The sequence below is a fragment of the Mesoplodon mirus genome, assembly GCF_964341445.2.
Source record: "Mesoplodon mirus genome assembly, chromosome: 5".
NCBI lineage: Eukaryota > Metazoa > Chordata > Mammalia > Artiodactyla > Ziphiidae > Mesoplodon > Mesoplodon mirus.
This window is the reverse complement of record NC_138980.1, coordinates 61,276,188-61,296,418: the sequence shown is the minus strand read 5'-3', so window position 1 is coordinate 61,296,418 and position 20,231 is coordinate 61,276,188. Positions and strand designations below refer to the sequence as shown.

At 37.7% G+C, this 20,231-nt stretch overlaps 1 protein-coding gene across 1 annotated transcript in view; it reads right to left on the bottom strand.

Annotated features, from left to right (window-relative positions):
* Positions 1 to 19,730, bottom strand: part of LARS1 (leucyl-tRNA synthetase 1) — a 67,668-nt gene extending 47,938 nt beyond the window's left edge. The window contains exons 1-7 of the mRNA XM_082620906.1: positions 19,577 to 19,730; positions 12,818 to 12,936; positions 10,915 to 11,002; positions 10,432 to 10,512; positions 8,414 to 8,551; positions 5,764 to 5,925; positions 5,014 to 5,126 (exon numbers count right to left, since the gene is read on the bottom strand). Of these exons, the coding sequence (XP_082477032.1) occupies positions 5,014 to 5,126; positions 5,764 to 5,925; positions 8,414 to 8,551; positions 10,432 to 10,512; positions 10,915 to 11,002; positions 12,818 to 12,936; positions 19,577 to 19,582 (707 nt within the window). The 5' untranslated portion in view covers positions 19,583 to 19,730. The remainder of the gene's footprint in view (positions 1 to 5,013; positions 5,127 to 5,763; positions 5,926 to 8,413; positions 8,552 to 10,431; positions 10,513 to 10,914; positions 11,003 to 12,817; positions 12,937 to 19,576) is intronic.
* Positions 19,731 to 20,231: the final 501 nt, after the last annotated feature.

The window sequence follows — 20,231 nt, the reverse complement described above, 5'->3', positions numbered from 1 at the left end:
AAACTTACGAGAATTCAGCACCACCAAACTGGCTCTACAACAAATGCTAAAGGAATTTCTCTAGGTGGGAAACACAAGAGAAGAAAAGGACCAACAAAAACAAACCCAAAACAATTTAGAAAATGGTCATAGGAACATACATATCGATAATTACCTTAAATGTGAATGGATTAAATGCTCCAACCAAAAGACACAGGCTTGCTGAATGGATACAAAAACAAGACCCATATATATGCTGTCTACAAGAGACCCACTTCAGACTTAAGGACACATACAGACTGAAAGTGAGGGGATGGAAAAAGATATTCCATGCAAATGGAAATCAAAAGAAAGCTGGAGTAGCAATACTCGTATTGGATAAAAAAGACTTTAAAATAAAGAATGTTATAAGAGACAAGGAAGGACACTACATAATGACCAAGGGATCAATCCAAGAAGAAGATATAACAATTATAAATATATATGCACCCAACATAGGAGCACCTCAATACATAAGGCAACTGCTAACAGCTCTAAAAGAGGAAATCGACAGTAACACAATAATAGTGGGGGACATTAACACCTCACTTATGCCAATGGACAGATCATCCAAAATGAAAATAAATGAGGAAACACAAGCTTTAAATGACACAATAGACCAGATAGATTTAATTGATAGTTATAGGACATTCGATCCAAAAACAGCAGATTACACTTTCTTCTCAAGTGCGCATGGAACATTCTCCAGGATAGATCATATCTTGGGTCACAAATCAAGCTTCGGTAAATTTAAGAAAATTGAAATCATATCAAGCATCTTTTCTGACCACAATACTATGAGATTAGAAATGAATTACAGGGAAAAAAAAGTAAAAAACACAAACACATGGAGGTTAAACAATATGTTACTAAATAACCAAGAGATAACTGAAGAAATCAAAGAGGAAATCAAAAAATACCTAGAGACAAATGACAATGAAAACACAACGATCCAAAACCTATGGGATGTAGTAAAAGCAGTTCTAAGAGGGAAGTTTATAGCTATACAAGCCTACCTCAAGAAACAAGAAAAATCCCAAATAAACAATCTGAACTTACACCTACAGGAAGTAGAGAAAGAAAAACAAACAAAACCCAGAGTTAGCAGAAGGAAAGAAATCATAAAGATAAGAGCAGAAATAAATGAAATAGGAACAAAGAAAACAAGAGCAAAGATCAATCAAACTAAAAGCTGGTTCTTTGAGAAGATAAACAAAATTGATAAACCATTAGCCAGACTCATCAAGAAAAAGAGGGAGAGGACTCAAATCAATAAAATTAGAAATGAAAAAGGGGAAGTTACAACAGACATCGCAGAAATACAAAGCATCCTAAGAGACTACTACAAGCAACTCTATGACAATAAAATGGACAACCTGGAAGAAATCGACAAATTCTTAGAAAGGTATAACCTTCTAAGACTGAACCAGAAAGAAATAGAAAATACGAACAGACAAATCACAGTAATGAAATTGAAACTGTGATTAAAAATCTTCCAAGGGCCTCCCTGGTGGCGCAGTGGTTGAGAGTCCGCCTGCCGATGCAGGGGATACGGGTTCGTGCCCCGGTCTGGGAGGATCCCATATGCCGCGGAGCGGCTGGGCCCGTGAGCCATGGCCGCTGGGCCTGCGCATCCGGAGCCTGTGCTCCGCAACGGGAGAGGCCACAACAGTGAGAGGCCCGCATACCGCAAAAAGAAAAAAAAAAAAAAAAAAATCTTCCAAAAAACAAAAGTCCAGGACCAGATGGCTTCACAGCTGAATTCTATCAAACATTTAAAGAAAAGCTAACACCCATCCTTCTCAAACTCTTCCAAAAAATTGAAGAGGAAGCAACACCCCCAAACTTATTCTATGAGGCCACCATCACCCTGATACCAAAATCAGACAAAGATACGACAAAAAAAGAAAACTACAGACCAATATGACTCATGAATATAGATGCAAAAATCCTCAACAAAATACTAGCAAACAAAATCCAACAACAAATTAAAAGGATCATACACCATGATCAAGTGGGATTTATCCCAGGGATGTAAGGATTCTCCAATATATGCAAATCAATCAATGTGATACACCATATTAACCAATTGAAGAAAAACCATATGATCATCTCAATAGATGCAGAAAAAGCTTTTGACAAAATTCAACAACATTTACGATAAAAACTCTCCAGAAAGTTGGCATAAAGGGAACCTACCTCAACTTAATAAAGGCCATATACAACAAATCCACAGCCAACATCATTCTCAATGGTGAAAAACTAAGCATTTCCTCTAAGATCAGGAACAAGACAAGGATGTCCATTCTCACCACTAGTATTCAACATAGTTTTGGAAGTCCTAGCCACGGCAATCACAGAAGAAAAAGAAATAAAAGGAATACAAACTGGAAAAGAAGAAGTAAAACTGTCACTGTTTGCAGATGACATGATACTATACTTAGAGAATCCTAAAGATGCCAGCAAAAAACTCCTAGAGCTAATCAATGAATTTGGTAAAGTTGCAGGACACAAAATAAATGCACAGAAATCTCTTGCATTCCTATACACTGATGATGAAAAATCTGAAAGAGAAATTAAGGAAACACTCCCATTTACCAGTGCAACAAAAAGAATACAATACCTAGGAATAAACCTACCTAGGGAGACAAAATAGCTGTATGCAGAAAACTATAAGATACTGATGAAAGAAATTAAAGAGCATACCAACTGATAGAGAGATAGACCATGTTGTTGGATTGGAAGAATCAACATTGTGAAAAGGACTATACTACCCAAAGCAATCTACAGATTCAATGCAATCCCTATCAAATTACCAATGGCATTTTTTATAGAACTAGAACAAGAAATCTTACAATTGGTATGGAGACACAAAAGATCCCAAGTAGCCAAAGCAGTCTTCAGGGAAAAAACGGAGCTGGAGGAATCAGACTCCCTGACTTTAGACTACACTACAAAGCTACAGTAGTCAAGACAATATGGTACTGGCACAAAAACAGAAACACAGATCAATGGAACAAGACAGAAAGCCCAGAGATAAGCCCATGCACCTATGGTCAACTAATCTATGACAAAGGAGGCAAGGATATACAAGGGAGAAAAGACAGTCTCTTCAATAAGTGGTGTTGGGAAAACTGGACAGCTACATGTAAAAGAATGAAATTAGAACAGTCCCTAACACCATACACAAAAATAAACTCAAAATGGATTAGAGACCTAAATGTAAGGCTGGACACTCTGAAACTCTTAGAGGAAAACATAGGAAGAACACTCTTTGACATAAATCACAGCAAGATCTTTTTTGATCCACCTCCTAGAGTAATGGAAATAAAAATAAAAATAAATATATCGGACCTAATGAAACTTCAAAGCTTCTGCACAGCAAAGCAAACCATAAACAAGATGAAAAGACAAGCCTCAGAATGGGAGAAAATATTTGCAAACAAATCAACGGACAAAGGATTAATCTCCAAAATATAAAAACAGCTCATGCAGCTCAATGTTAAAGAAACAAACAACCCAATCCAAAAATGGGCAGAAGACCTAAATAGACATTTCTCCAAAGAAGACATACCGATGGCCAAGAAGCACATGAAAAGCTGCTCAACATCACTAATGATTAGAGAAATGCAAACCAAAACTACAATGAGGTATCACCTCACACCTGTTAGAACGGGCACCATCAGAAAATCTACAAACAGGGGGCTTCCCTGCTGGTGCAGTGCTTGAGAGTCCGCCTGTCGATGCAGGGGACACGGGTTCGTGCCCCGGTCTGGGAGGATCCCACATGCCACGGAGCGGCTGGGCCCGTGAGCCATGGCTGCTGGGCCTGCGCGTCCGGAGCCTGTGCTCCGCGGTGGGAGAGGCCACAGCAGTGAAAGGCCCGCGTACTGCAAAAAAAAAAAAGAAGAAAATCTACGAACAACAAATGCTGGAGAGGGTGTGGAGAAAAGAGAACCCTCTTGCACTGTTGGTGGGAATGTAAATTGATACAGCCACTATGGAGAACAGTATGAAGCTTCCTTAAAAAACTAAAAATAGAATTACCATATGATCCAGCAATCCCACTACTGGGCATATATCCAGAGAAAACCATAATTCAAAAAGACGCACGTACCCCAATGTTCATTGCAGCACTATTTACAATAGCCAGGTTATGGAAGCAACCTAAATGCCCATAGACAGACGAATGGATAAAGAAGTTGTGGTACATATATACAATGGAATATTACTCGACCATAAAAAGGAATGAAATTGGGTCATTTGTTGAGATGGGGATGGATCTAGAGACTTTCATACAGAGTGAAGTTAAGTCAGGAAGAGAAAAACAAATATCGTATGTTAACGCATGTATGTGGAACCTAGAAAAATGGTACAGATGAACCGGTTTGCAGGGCAGAAGTTGAGACAGAGATGTAGAGAACAAAGGTATGGACCCCAAGAGGCGAAAGCCACGGCGGGGTGGGGATGGTGGTGTGCTGAATTGGGCGATTGGGATTGACATGTATACACTGATGTGTATAAAACGGATGACTAATAAGAACCTGCTGTATAAAAAAATAAATAAAATTAAATTAAAAAAAATTTTTAATTGCAAATAGCTTCTAATGAGTCCATATAATCAAGAAAGAACTTTATAGAAGATTTTATAGAGCAAAAAGATAAACTAAAACACAAATAATATTATGTTTTCTACTTGGCTAGAATACTTAAGAGAATCTTTAGTGAGAACATAGAGAGAATCTTTAGTGAGACCATAAGAGAGAATCTTTAGCGAGACCCCTATTCTCCTTGGTTCTATTTGTCACAAACACTAAGCAGCTCAGAGGAACTGAGACCCCAGCCAAACAAAAAGGAATACAAAGGAAACAAGAGAACAAAAAGAGAAATTATAAAAAGAGAAACGATGATGGAAAAAGGCTCTGGGGCACACTGAATTACAACGCAGGAATTACATGATTTTTACTTTATTATACCAAAGGACAACAAACTCACCGCTTCCCAAATTTAATTTTGCTTCTTTCTCTTAATGTTAAAAACTGCCACCTGACAAACGAATCATAGTAGGGATTAACATCAGTGGTGATGAAGGAACGACGCCAGTCTACCTACAGAAGGAGAAAGGAAAAGGTAATTTTTGAGCAATGTATATGGTCTCTATGAACAGGAATTCCCATCCATCATTTACTCTTCTACTCCTTATTTTCCAACTTAGAATTATATCAAAAATAGCAAAGGAAACCAAAAAATTTCAAGTTCCACCGATTAAATAGATAAGACATCATAATTATTATGTTAATTTGTGCTTAATATGTAAGTTTTTAAACACACATATTTACCTATTAAACATACAGGAATTATAATAAACTAAGAAGGATCATTTACATAACACCTTTATGTATCCCTAAATATTCAAGCTACACTTGGGCTTCTTCTTATCTTTTTTTTTTTTTTTTTTAATTTTATTGAAGTATAGTTGATTTACAATGTTGTGGGCTTCTTCATATTCTTTGAATAGAATTCCTTTCTACTAATTATTAATATATGTATATACATTCCAAAAGAACAAATGAAGTACTTCATTGCTTACATTGAGGCCCATGTGGTTCTAATCTGACAACAACAGTACTGAGTCATTACTGGAATATACTATTCTAAATTAAGAGGTAGTCCAAATCTCATTCAATCACACAAATATAAATGTATTTTTCATATTTCCTTAAACTCTGGGGGTGATGGGCATACCTTCAAACCCATTCTCTTCAGATCCTGAACAGCCAGCGGTGGGAAATAGTCAAGCCAATATTCTGCTTCAGAAAATTTGACTATCTCTTCATCAGACAGACCAAGGGATTTCATAATGTCCCACTGGTATTTAGAAGATCCAGCTTTAGCAGCAGCTTTACTCTGAAAATAACAGCAAAACCAAACTCCATCAAAGAACAACTAACAACTGGTTAACAAATTCCAGGACCACAGTAATTTTATGTGAATAATCCTATTTGGTAGTTTTTTTAAATCTAAAACAATACTGTTGACATGTCAGAATACTGCAGGATCTGGATGTACTGTTCTGTTTGCCAAACCGTATAGTCTGATACCCGTATTCTGACACCAAAGATAACTATCAATACAGAGGTGGAACCATAAAAAGTTATCATCACAAAGATAAGATCTTAGCACCAAACCTTCTCCATTTCCTTTTTTCAAATACCACATGCATCTTTTTTAGTTATGAATAAGCTGCTAACAAGAGTTTCCTCCTTTTCCAATATTTACCAATATCAAAAAGGTAACCACATGCCAGGGACTGGAGGCAGGCAAAAAGGCTGAATTATAAAAAGGTAGGACAAGGAATCTGGGGGCTGAGGAAACTGCTCTGTATAGTACTGTGGTGGTAGAAACATGACTCCATGCACTTGTCAAACCAACACAACGATACACTGCGAAGAGTGAGAGAGAGATGGAGGAAAGGAGGGAGGGAGAGAGAGGAAGGAAGAAAGGAAGGGAAGGAAGGAGGGAGGGAAGGAGGGAGTGAGGGAGAAAGGGAGGAAAGGAAGGAAGAAAGGAAGGAAGGAAGGTAGGAAGGAAGGAAGGAAGAGTTTACATTAATTTTTTAAAAACCTCATTTAAAAAATATTAAGAAATTTTTTAAATGTATAAAGAAATAAATACAGACACGTACATATAAGTGGGTTAGTAGACATACATATATTTCCTTGCTCTTTGTACTGAGAGAACCTAGAAACAATGAGCATAACTAGCACTCAGAACTTAGTTTCTAAATACCATATTTCAATAAAAGGAAAAAGGACTCCTTGGAAAAGTGGTTGGCTCTGGGGCTAAAATAGGGAAAATACAAAATGAGCTTGGAGCATCTCGTGGCATCTGAATGTATAGAAGTGCTCAAAAAAAAAAAGAAAAAAGAAAAAAAGAAAGAAAGAAATAGAAAAAAGAAAAAATGATGGGGGCATGTCAAATGGACACAGGAGCCCACCTAAAAGATTCCCCCAATGACCATTGCTAGAACAATTTGAGCAATAACAATAACTCGAAAAAACCTAATAGGATTAGATTATAACCCAAAGAATAAATAAATATGCATGAATCCACACTGATATAAAAAAGAAATTAATAGATAAGTAATTGGGGGAGAAAGAACAACTTTTCCTTTCAGAAGAATTCCAGATAATAAATGTAGAAGGAATGAGGGAAACTGAAAATCACTATTAGAACAAAATATGCAGCAATAACCGTTGCAGGGAAGATCCACTGATGAATGCTAAAATTAGTGAGCAAATATATAAAAAGACACAAGATATTGGGACTTCCCTGGTGATCCAGTGGGTAAGACTCCGCACTCCCAGCACAGGGGACCCGGGTTCGATCCCTGGTCAGGGAACTAGATCCTGCATGCATGCCACAACTAAGAGTTTGCATGCCACAACTAAGAGTCCACATGCCACAACTAAGAAGCCCTCATGCCACAAGTAATAAGTCCACACACAATGTGGCTAAAAGATCCTGCATGACACAACAAAGATCCTGCATGCCACAACAAAGATCCCGAGTGCCACAACTAAGACCCAGTGCAGCCAAAATAAATAAATAAAAATCTTTAAAAAATAAAGTATACAACGCAATGGTTTAAAAACAAAAAAAGAAACAAGGTATTATTTCCATAGCCTCAAAGTATCTCTCCCAAAACATACGTGAATTACAAAGGGAAAAATGAAATCTTTACAGGAGAAAAACCTAACAGACACCACCTAAACCAAATAATCAAGGTTAACAGCACCAGTAATAAGATATATCAATATCTTATACTCCCTGATACGATGCATTGAAGACACATCACCTCTCAATCTACTCATGATAAAGCATTAGACAAACCCAAAATGAGGGGCATTCTGTAAGTTATCTGACCAGTACTCTTCAAAAGTGCCAAGATCATGGAAGACAGAAGAAGAGACATGACAAGGAAACGCAAAATGGGATTTTGGACTGGATCTTGCAACAGAATAAGGATATTAAAGAAAAACTGTTAAATCCAAATGAAGTATGTAGTTTCTTAAACAGTATTGTTCAAATGTTGGTTTCTTAGTTTTGAGAACTGCACCATGGTTATATAAGATGTAACTGGGTTAAGATTCTAAGGGAACCCTGTACAATCCTGTAATTCTTCTATAAGTCTAAAATTATTTCAAAATAAAGTAAAAAGGGGAAAAAAAGGCAATCAAAAAGTGAGAAAGATAATTCTGCTTTATTACTTTTTTAAAATTACTGAGTATTTTTTATGTGTCAGGTACTATGCTAGTACTGGGAATGTACATATAAATCAGACAAATATAAATATAAAACTTCAACCAATATAAGTATCATCAAACCACCAAACCTTTTTTCCTCTAGCTTTATCCTTAATTATTATATCTTCTGTTTTAATACTGATTTCTTCTTCTTCCTCTTCCTCATCTGGAAAATCAGGGGGGCAACCATAAAGCTCTATTTCTCTTTTCAATTTATCAGCACATGCCTACAAAAAAACACAACATTAGAGATGGTAAAGTTAAAAATTCAAGGTGGAAACAATTTGAGGTTTTTTGTTGTTTCTATGGCCAACTAAAACTGACTCTGGGGCTTCCCTGGTGGTGCAGTGGTTAAGAATCCGCCTGCCAATGCAGGGGACACGGGTTTGAGCCCTGGTCCGGAAAGATCCCACATGCCACAGAGCAACTAAGCCCGTGCGCCACAACTACTGAGCCTGCGCTCTAGAGCCCTCACACCACAACTACTGAAGCCCACGTGCCTAGAGCCCGTGCTCTGTAACGAGAAGCCACCACAATGAGAAGCCTGCCCACCACAATGAAGAGTAGTCCCTGCTCACCACAAGTAGAGAAAGCTCGTGCGCAGCAACGAAGACTCAACACAGCCAAAAAAAAAAAAAAAAACACCCTCACTCTGTAATTTAGGTAGATAGGACAGACATTAAGTTAGAAAACAAACACTGAAAGATGAAGGGATTTATCCAAGGTTATAAAGCTAGTAAGCTGCAGAATTACAACATGAACCTGCACTTTCAACCCCAGCTCTTTTCAGCTGTACCATAATGAGTCCACTGTCACAAACAAAGATGACACCAAGTAGACAGTGTTAAAGTTATGAGAAAAATACAAATATAGAATTGTGAATTTCAAAAAAAGGGAGGGGACACTTCTATGAAGAATTTCAGCTAACAAATAGGGAAAGAATGAGACAACTAGAAAGTCACCATTTTACAACCACAAATTCAATAATTGAAAGACAAGGATAATGAAAGGATGCTAAAAGCACTAAGTTACTGTGTAACCAAATATTCAGAGGCTCTTAAGGTATCATCCCACAGATTAGTTTTTAATTAGAAAATGAAAAAGTTACCTTTAGAATGAGGAAATCTGGCCGTTATTAACTTAATATCACTAAAATGACACAAGCTGCCATTATATGACTTTTGATGTGATACAGTGGGAAGTTCCAACCTCATCAATGTAATACTGGTGATAACCAAATGCAAAGTGTGATTCACAAAATAAAAAGGAAAACACCGCCAGAAAGGATACATCAATGTTCAATTTCTTGGAGTGGATAATGGGACTATGACAACGTAGAAGAATGCCCTTGTTCTCAACAGATACAAGCTGAAGTGTTTAGGGGTAAAACATCATGATGTCTGCCAACTTACTTTCAATGAGTTCATAGAAAAAGGGACAAAAAGTGTGCACGTATTGTATGTTGAGAGACAGAACTAGAGCAACTGTGGCAAATGTTAATACTTGGTAACTATAAGTGAAGGGTACATGGGTGCTCACTGTATTATCGTTTTACCTTTCCTATAGGTTGGACATTTTACAAAATAAAAGACTGGAGAATAAAAAAGAAATGAGTTATATTTCCCAATTCCCAAGGATTTAGGGAATCCTTTCAACTGTAGTTATCTTGCCCATCGTTCATTGAAAATTATTTTTATTATAAATTTATGACAAATTTAAGACACTTGCAAAAATGACCAAAATATGATAGAACTGTTCATTATTTTATGCCAACAGCCTATATACACCATGAATGCACAAAACACTGCCCATTTTACTTGTTAGTAGTTATTATCTAATTCTAAAACAGAAATATGAATACATAAAGAACCAAAAGATATCAGCATTACTTAGAAATCACTTAGACCTTAATGTGTGCCCTTTAAGCACTTCTCCAAATGTTTTCTAAAAATTAATTTTCATGATAATAAATTCAGTTCACTTCAAAAAACACTTTAACGTAATATAGAAGTACATATTTGAAAACCCTATTTCAAGCTCTTGAATTGGATATTACTACTTGCTCTAAGCTAAAAAGAGTACAAAGCAAGCCCAAAAGCAATCTTACCTTAACAGGCATTCCAGTACAGTGTAAACCAAAGGGAAATAGACAAGTTTTTCCTTTCAATCTCTGGTACCCTACTGCAAACTATAGAAAAAAAAATAAATTTAAACTACAAATTTAAATGCTAGACGAATACAAAATTCTGACTTTTCAAAAAGATCATCAGTTTTGTTTTCCTCTTCACATCTTCCTTTAGAATACCAGTTAGATTTTATAGTCATTCCAAAGTTATCCTTTTTTTCCTGTCTTTTCACCAACCTAGAAATTACTTATGAGCATGTATACATACCTAGACCCCTGCACACACACACATACAGCATGTGAAAATAGAAAAATTAAATTACTTTAACATAAAAACCATGCTTAAAATTAAGGAATTCTAAGTTCCCTTAACAGGAAATAAATTCTATAGATGCCATTTTCTTTAAAATAGTATTTATTAAAGACCCTCCCATCCCATTATATTAAACATAGAGGAAGCTTTACCTCACATTTGGATAAAGAAAATGTATGTCCCAAGTGAAGGCGCCCATTCATATATGGATATGGGAAGGTTACAAAGTACTTGCCCTTGCTGCAAGACAATCATGTAAAAAAGAAAGTACAAAAAAGAAAATGTTAAACTCCTTTTACAATTAAGGGTGGGGTCAAGGGGAAACACTCTAAATAACTTGTTTAAATTTTGGTTAACAGACACTGAAAATTAAATTTATAAATCCAGAAATTAAAAGCTCTCTAAAATTGAAACTTGTTTTTGATTTAAAAAAACTAAGATATTTATAGGTGGCTATTAAAGAACTAAATATCCTTGTAGCAAATATTGGAGGTTTAACTTAAGCTAAAATACTGAGTTAAAAATGATATACTTTAAAAAAAATTAATAGGGAGACTGGATTTACTGTTTTACTGATTAAATGAGATATGCTTTCATTAGATATATATAAAGCAATTCAAAGCCTCTCAGGTAAAATAAAACATCCTCAAAATTATACGATATGTGGTAAATTCCCTTAAAAAGCACCTTTTTAAAGCTGCTTAATGTATTATGTTATACTCCTTTTTTCTATGAATCAAGTGTATCTAACAGATATACGTAAGTTATAAAGCACACCTGTGCTTCATAAATGACCACCTGTAAACACACCATCCAACTTATGAACTCACTGAAGCTACCTGTGTGCTACTCCCCACCCTCCCACCAGAGAGAACCATTATCTTGAAACTTACTTTTGTCATTCCTTTGTTTTTGAATAGTTTGCACATATGTCTATGCTTTTAAATGATACATCATTTAGTTTCACTCACTTGTGAGCTTTCTTCATTCAGTGTTCTATTTCTATGTTTCTTCAGTTCATTTTCTTTCACTGAGCAAAAGCACTTTCTAATTCACTTTTGATTACTTTAAATTACCTTAGATTTGACCAAAGTTCTAGAACCAAATAGAAACTTCAAATTATAGTTTAAAGTATAACACCAGAGACTTTGTATTAGAGCAAATTCTTTTCCTCTCTTTAAAAAAAAAAAAATTCCATTAGAGTGTAACTTAGTAGCAAGGATAGACTTTGGAATCAGAAAGTCCTGATAAGAAGTCCAAGCCCTGTCAATTCCTGGCTATGCAATCTTAAGCTGGTTACTTAACCTCTCTGTGTCTCAGTGTACTCATCAATAAAACAAAAATTAAAATATTGGTAACCTTAAAGCTTTACTAAGAACATTAAATGAGAATATGCATGTTAAAAAATGGCATATTTCCTATTGCCTTGGCGTGTTGAACAATACCTGTTCAATATTAGCTACTATTATTGCTATTTTTGTCAGTGCATTTCCTCAACTCTAAGAAGCACATTTTTCTACAGTCCAACATATCTGAAATTGCGACACATCGTATAATTGATGCATATATTTACTGTGGTACTGTGTTGCAGCAGTTACTTTGTTTTTCCCCAGTATCATATCATTATCTATGGTCTGTCTTCTAATAAACACTTCTTAACATCAAGGCAATACAGATTTATAAAATAAGATCTTTAAATACAGAAATCCTTCAAAATTTATAATCTGTGCCTTTGGAGGTAATTATCACTATAATATGAATCTCTGTAACAGAATGACTTGCTATTATCAGTCAGCAAAGATAAAACTTCAAAACATTTTCCTTTGTCTAACTATGAAAAATATTAGTTTTTAAAAAAACCTTTACGTAGGAAAAAATCCTTTAAGATTTCATAGGAAAGAGGATGCTAATTTGAAATAGAGAAAGTGGAAGTTACCTCCTTCAGCCTGTTTCAGACATTGTAAATACAATCTGCCTTATTCCTTCCACAGAGCAGTTCCTGCGGCCAATGGTTCTGGAAACACAAGGTGTAGAATTTCGCAAACTATTACTCACCTAGTCTGTTTCTCTAAATTAGATGCATTGACCTCAAACACTTTCTTGGCATCCCATTTTTGTTGGACTTCTTTCTCAATCTTCTTCAAGAAGTCCACTTTGGTTGTTCTTTTTCTTTCCTATTGGACACAAAAGAGATAGAATAATACACTCTATATTTCAGCAGACTTGCTTTAAAAAAAAAAAAAATCTGGGTTCACACAGAACTGAGCTGTTTACTGACAGATTAATTTTTCCATGGTTATCTTGAAATTTAAATGAGTAAGACTAAAAATTAGGGCTATCATGACTTGATAGGGTTATCCACTTCAGATGTCAAAGGGATGACTAAAGAATTACTTAAATAAATAAAAAAGCTGTGAAATACTTGTTTTTAATTAGATACTACAATATAACACCATTGTCAAATGTTCCTATTTAGTTAAAATAGATGAATACTTAGAAAAGCATAAGATGGTGTGGTGCCTGCTTGCCCAGCTGCAATTATGCCCACCAAAGGAGGATGGTGAGGTCTAATGGGTAGAGGCTGAGAGAGGATTAGTCATCTGCGTGTTCTTTTTTTCAAGCAAGCTGATGAAGAACTTCTCTGCAAAATGATTAACAGGCTATTAATATGAAATTAAAATGAAACAGAATGGCAAACATGCCTCCAGCATATTGGATCTACCTGGCAACATTCCCACCATCCCTTATGCCACCCTTGGATGAAAATAAAAGGAAAAAACATGCACGATCACTCTAACTCTGAAAAAGAAGAAGGATTAGAACTTCCCTCTCAGTTTGTGACTCTGTGAAAAAGAATTAGCTACTAAAAGCAAGTGTGCTACAGCCGAGGTGGAACATGGGACTTATGTAACTGGCAACTGTGAAAGCTGGATACCAATGGACCATACACAATCTAATTCTGTTTTGAAAACTTAATATTAGTTTCTAGAATTTTATTTTCTTGTACAAAATTATCTGAACTGAAATTAGATTTTCTTCCCCTTCTTACACGCTGACATTTCCAGATTCTGCAGCATTTTCAAATGAGAAAATACCCTGGGTCTACTTATACTGAATACCTTTACAACCTACTGGGCAAGTGACCTTGCCAAGTCATGTCATGTCTCCCTCTGTTCTTCCACTCAACAATTTAAAACATGCTTTCTACTCATATCACAGATATACTGGATTTTTAGAGAGCTATTTTTAAAAATGGTTACACAAATTTGAAGTACTATGCAAACGGGACTTCTGTGCAATTAAAAAAAAAAACCCTAAACTTACCACTATTTCTTCAATAACTATCTTAAATATGCCCTGTGTATCATGTAATAAAAATAAGAGTACTAAAATTGGGTAAGATTCAGTACAAATCTACCATAGAGTTGTCAAATCTGTTTTACTATTTTCAGTTTTATATTTTTTTTTTTCTTTCTTTCTTTTTTTTTCTTTTTTTTGGCCATGCCATACGGCTTGTGGGATTTTAGCTCCCCGACCAGGGACTGAACTCCAGCCTTCCCCACTGAAATCGCAGAGTCCTAACCACTGGATCGCCAGGGAATTCCCTCAGTTTTCTTTATTTTAAATCAAAAGATTTGATTAGTAAATCAAGTTTACTATTCCTTTTTATTTTTTTATTTTTTATTTTTTTGGTACGCGGGCCTCTCACTGTTGTGGCCTCTCCCGTGGCGGAGCACAGGCTCCGGAAGCGCAGGCTCAGCGGCCATGGCTCACGGGCCCAGCCGCTCCGCAGCATGTGGGATCTTCCCAGACCAGGGCACAAACCCGTGTCCCCTGCATCGGCAGGCGGACTCTCAACCACTGCGCCATCAGCGAAGCCCTCCCTTTTATTTTTTTAAGCAAGTTTAAGATAGAAGAGGACAAGCAACAGAAAGATGAAATGTCAGCTTACAAGGGGAGGTGCAATGATGGATTAAAAGAACCCTGCCACAAAGGCAGAGAGGAAATAAGAAAGAATTCCACATTTGAAAAGTCACGGACATAAGTTTCTCTAGCACCAAAGGAAAATAAAAATGACAAGTAAATTTTTTATTTCTATAAATCCTGACCAGATCGTAATTGCTGTGAGTAGAACTTATATCAAAACACAAATCTGATCAAGTCAATTCCTCTTCAGAGGTTCTCTACTGCTCTCTGGAAGTCCATACTCTTAAACCTGGCACTCAAGGCCCTTCTTATCTCATCTTTGCCAGGCCCCTCCCTCTTCCCTCTCACCACCACTCCAGGCCTAGTAAGCCACCTGCACTTTCCCAAGTGTGCCAAGCTCCCTTTCTCCCCTGTGGGCCTTTGTTCAAGCTATTCTCTCTGCCCTCATACCCCACCAATCTCTTTGCCTGGCTACCTCATCCTTCAGGTCTCAGCTGATCACCTGCCTTGATTCCCCAAGAGTGTATCAGGTACCATTCTTAATATGTTCCTAACTACCAATATTAACTCTATGATAGCACTAATCACGCAGTATCAGTATCAGTCTGTCTTCCCCATAGGACTGTAAGTTTGTTCACAGTGGGCACTGTGTCTCATTTCTCATTATATCCTCAATGTCTAAGCTTATAGCAGCTCTCAAATATTTGTTGAACATTTAAAGATTTAAAAAAAGAAATGAGTAATACACTGCCAGCTTTTGCATACCATGGCCATAACAAAATAACCTAAGACTAAGAACTGGGTTGCATATTTGAGTCAAGTTGCTAAGCAATTTGGACTCTTTCCCAAGAATTTCCATAAAACTAAATGTGGCTGCATAAGGAATTTCCTTTTCCAAGAACGAATAAGGCCCTCCATCTATTCACTCTTTTCCATTCCTGCTACCAACTTCATTTAGACCCTCAGCTCCTTGGCCCCCTCTTACTGCAAAATCCTCTTTTTAACAAGTAACCTGTACGTTATAAGTAAGTCTCTCTATTCCTATACATGCTGACCCCTGTTTTCAATTCTAACATGCAAGAACTACCATTTGAAAAAAATCTATGGCAGAGACGACAGTTTGCCTATGCGATATCCATTCCCTCCCTTTCTTCCTCAGCAACAGACGTCCAACCTCACTTAGGGTAGTGCAGCAAAGGCAGTTAAGCATACTCTTCCATGGTTCCAGGAGAATTCACAGATTGGAGCTATGGGACTGGGTTCTGGCAAAGGAGTTTTGAGCAGAAGAAAGTAAGTCACTTCCACCTGGCCCTTAAAACAGCCTGTACAACTCCTAATAGCCAACTTAATCTGTAGGTGGAACAGGCACACTGCCTAGGGCCCACAATACTTCTAGGAGCTCATCAAAATATTTTAATATCTTTTAAAATCAGAAGAAAAACTTAAACTTTTGGATAGAAGAAAAATCTTTAATATATAATATTAATATATCTGGCTTTATACAACACAGTTGTCAAATATAATTTCTAATATTTTTTTTTTTTTTTTACAGAGGAAGCAGCCCACAAAGGCAAAAGTATCTAAGGCCTCATGAAGCCTTGTTGTACCTCCTATCCTAGGGTCATGGGTCATATGAAATCCCACGGTATCATCAGTAAATTCCTCTTTCCTTTAACCAACTTGAGTTGGCTTCCACTGCATGCAACCAAATAATCCCTGATATTTACCCAGCTGGGTTGTAAACTCCTGGAACCAGCAACTTTTAGAACATTTATAGTCACCTCAGCACCACATCCAATGCTAATATAGACACAGAAGTTACATGACAAATATTTTTTGCTTAAAAATGACATCAACCACCCATGAAAGCAACAGTCTTCACAAGTTACTTAGAACTATGTGTTTCTTGTCACTGTACTGAGCATGCTAAACGCACAAAAGCTCTTCTCTGAGGTCTCTGCTTCTCAGAAAAACTTGTTCCTCAAAACTCAAAGGTCAATTGTAATGAAATCTGATATTGGCCCCAGCACCAACTTGTTGTATAACTTTGAGTAAGTCACTTGATCTCAATTTCTTCATTGGTTACTCAACTAAACAATTGGTTTGCTGTTTTGTCTCATTTTGTTTCGTTTTGTTTTGGTTTTGGCCATACTGCTTGGTTTGTGCAATATTAGTTCCCCAACTAGGGATCGAACCCATGCCCTCGGCAGTGAAAGCACAGAGTCCTAACCACTGGTCGGCCAGGAAATTCCCAACAATTGATTATTTTAATTAGTTAAAAGGTTATTTAACAAGAGCAAAGTTCCTAAACTTTGGCCCTATTGACATTTGGGGCCAAATAATTCTTTGTTTTCAGGGGCTGTCATGGGCACCACAAGATGTTTAGGAACATCCCTGGCTTCTACCCACTAGCTGCCAGTAGCATACCCCAGTTGTGATAATCCAGAGTCTCCAGACCACATGTTCTCTGGGGGACAAAATCACCCCCAGTAGGGCTTCCCTGGTGGCGCAGTGGTTGGGAGTCTGCCTGCAGATGCGGGGGACACGGGTTTGTGCCCCGGTCCGGGGAGATCCCACATGCTGCGGAGTGGCTGGGCCTGTGAGCCATGGCCGCTGAGCCTGCGCATCCGGAGCCTGTGCTCTGCAACGGGAGAGGCCATAGCAGTGACAGGCCCATGTACCGCAAAAAAAAAAAAAATCACCCCCAGTAAAGAACCACTGAACTAGATAATAAACTTTTCCATATATTCATAGTATTCTGCAATTCTTAAAACTTTTACGCACATTAACTTATTTGATCTTAACAACAACCCTAAGAGGTGGGCAACAATCGCCCTAAGAAGTGGGCAGACCAGCGATTACCATTTCAAAGATGATGAATCTGAAGCTCAGAGATCATCATGCCAGCAAATGGTCAGCTGGACAAAAACCCTCATCTTCTTACTCTTATTTCTGCTTTCTCTAGTACTCTGGCCATATCCTAGCACCACTGGCTGTAGAACTTAGACAAGATCCTTAACCTCTTTAAGCCTCCATTTCCCTATCTATAAAATGAGAGTAATAATTATATCTACCTTGTACTATTATTATGAGGATTAAGAGATAATAAGCATGAAGGACTTAGCATAGTGCTGGCCCCATGTTAAATGCTCAATAATGCTAACCATTATCACAGAGAGACAACTAGACATCATGTGCTTTTTATCAGATGTCAAAATGGCACTGTGGTTATGTTTTAAGAGAATATCTCATGATATTTTAAAAACTTACTGAAATATGTATGGATGAAATGATACAGCGCCTTGAATTTGTTTAAAATGAATCCTGACAGGTGGAGGAGGAGGTTCTGGGGAAGGTACGACTGAAACGAGATTGGCCCTGAACTGCCAATTATTGAAGTTGGGTGATGGGCACATGGAAGTACATAACACTATTATTTCTACTTTGTTCACTACTTAAATTTTCCAAATGAAAAATTTTAAAACAATAAAAAATTTAGAGTTGACTATTATCTTTATTACAACAAATCCCCAGATATAAGTCTGATATGTAACTAAAAAGTATTAAAACTGTCAAAACCTCTATAAAATAAATATTCCTATGATATGAAGGAAATTACATTGCTTGCTCTTCACAAATTCAATTATAATATAAAAACTAATTTTATATCCATGCTACTCCATGTTTATTATCTTATACTCTTTACTATTGGTAAGGTTTCTTCCAGAGTTAGAAAACTTTCATTACAGGAGGGTGCTTGCAAAAGAAATTTCCCCATAGTTTACAATTGTAAATAGTACAATAATTAAGAGAATGAGCTCCAGAATGGGACAAAATGAATTAAAATTCTACTTCTTAGTAGCTCTGATCTCACCCCCTCTATTCTATACAGGAACATCACTTTTCTCTATCAGTTTTCCCTTTCTACAGGACAATTTCCAAAAGCATACAACCACTATATAATTTCTCCTGTCCTTAAAAAAAAACCAAAAACAAACAAACAAAAAAACCCTCTTTTAACCTTCATCTATTACCCCATTCCTCTGCTCTCCTTTATAAAATTCTTCAGAAGAGTTGTCCATACTCATTATCTCCAGTCTCTCTCTTCCCATTCATTCTTGAACACACTCTTCAATCAGGACCTACGAGGCTTTATATGACCTACATCCACCCACCAATCAACCACCACCACAACTACCCCCCCACATAAACACACACACACACACACACACACGTCGTCGTCGTCATCATCATCACCTCCCCCTGGATGACAGTCCTTTGCACATACAACCCTCCTTGTTTTTCACTCCACTCACACTGTTGGCTCTGCCCGGAAATCTTTTCCTCCGTATAGCTGCATGGCTTGCTCCCTTACCTTCTGCCACAATGCCACCTTGGCAAAGCCCTTCTTGATCCCCCCCTTCCTGATCTATTTTTTTTGCTTATAGCACCTACCGGCACCTGACATATTTTACCACATACTTTAGAATGTAGCGCGCACACACGTAAACACCATGAATGCAGAAATGTTTGCTTACTTTACAAAGAGGTGCTCAAAAATTTTTTGTTGAAAGGAGAAATCAATGTCACATACTCCTCTTTCTCCAAATCAGTTTTTAGAAACTTTGGTGAAATAACACACGTTACATGAAGTAGTCTACAAAGTTAAAGATATCAGGGCCTCGCTCATCACCTAGCAAGAAAAGGCACATCCTCACAACAGCCAAGCCTTAAACGTGGGAGGCAAGGCCTCCCCTTTCTTTAGAAAAGGATTTTTTCCCTTCAGGACAGTGGCTACCACATGGGGCCCCTAGACTCTGGCGAAAGCAGGTAACCAGCCGGGTTCCAAGGCCTGGCCTAGCGGACCCTCTTCCCGCCAAAACTCACCGCCATGGCGCCGCCCGTCCGACTGTGCAAACCCACGACGGTGACTTCGGTGATCCCCCTCAAAGGAGTGGTTACAACCTTTCCCCTCCCTCTCTGGGAAGCCAGGCCTACCACGACACTAAAGCACACACTTCGCACCTGATGAGGCAATCACGGGCTCACTAATTAAGTACCTCCGGGGCATCTCATAGCCTGCTGGGAATCGTAGTTCCCAGACCCCTAGACCCCACGTCCTGCAGGTACCTATTGACTACATTTCCCAGAGGACAACAGGCTACGGAAGTGTACCCGATAAGCCACTCAGAGGGGAACCGGTAGTGACGTCATGAGCATGTTGAACTACAAAGCCCATGATGCAGTTCGGGGTCGCAGACTGCCGCGAGGGCGCCCTGAGTGACGTGGGGATAGCCCGCGTTCAGCGTTTTCATCGTGTGGAGCTGGGTCGGGTGTCTTGTCAGGATGCCAGGATGCAAGGTGTATTCGTCTTCAGTCACTTCAGTGACTGAGGTGCTAATTATGCGTTGTGCACAGATATTTATCACTGTCGGTGGCATTCAAAAGTCCAGAATTTAGACATTTTATAGCCGTTTATTAACAATCTCCATTTTATTAAAGGAGAGGCTGGAAGCCTTCTACCTGGTCCCAGTGCCAAGCT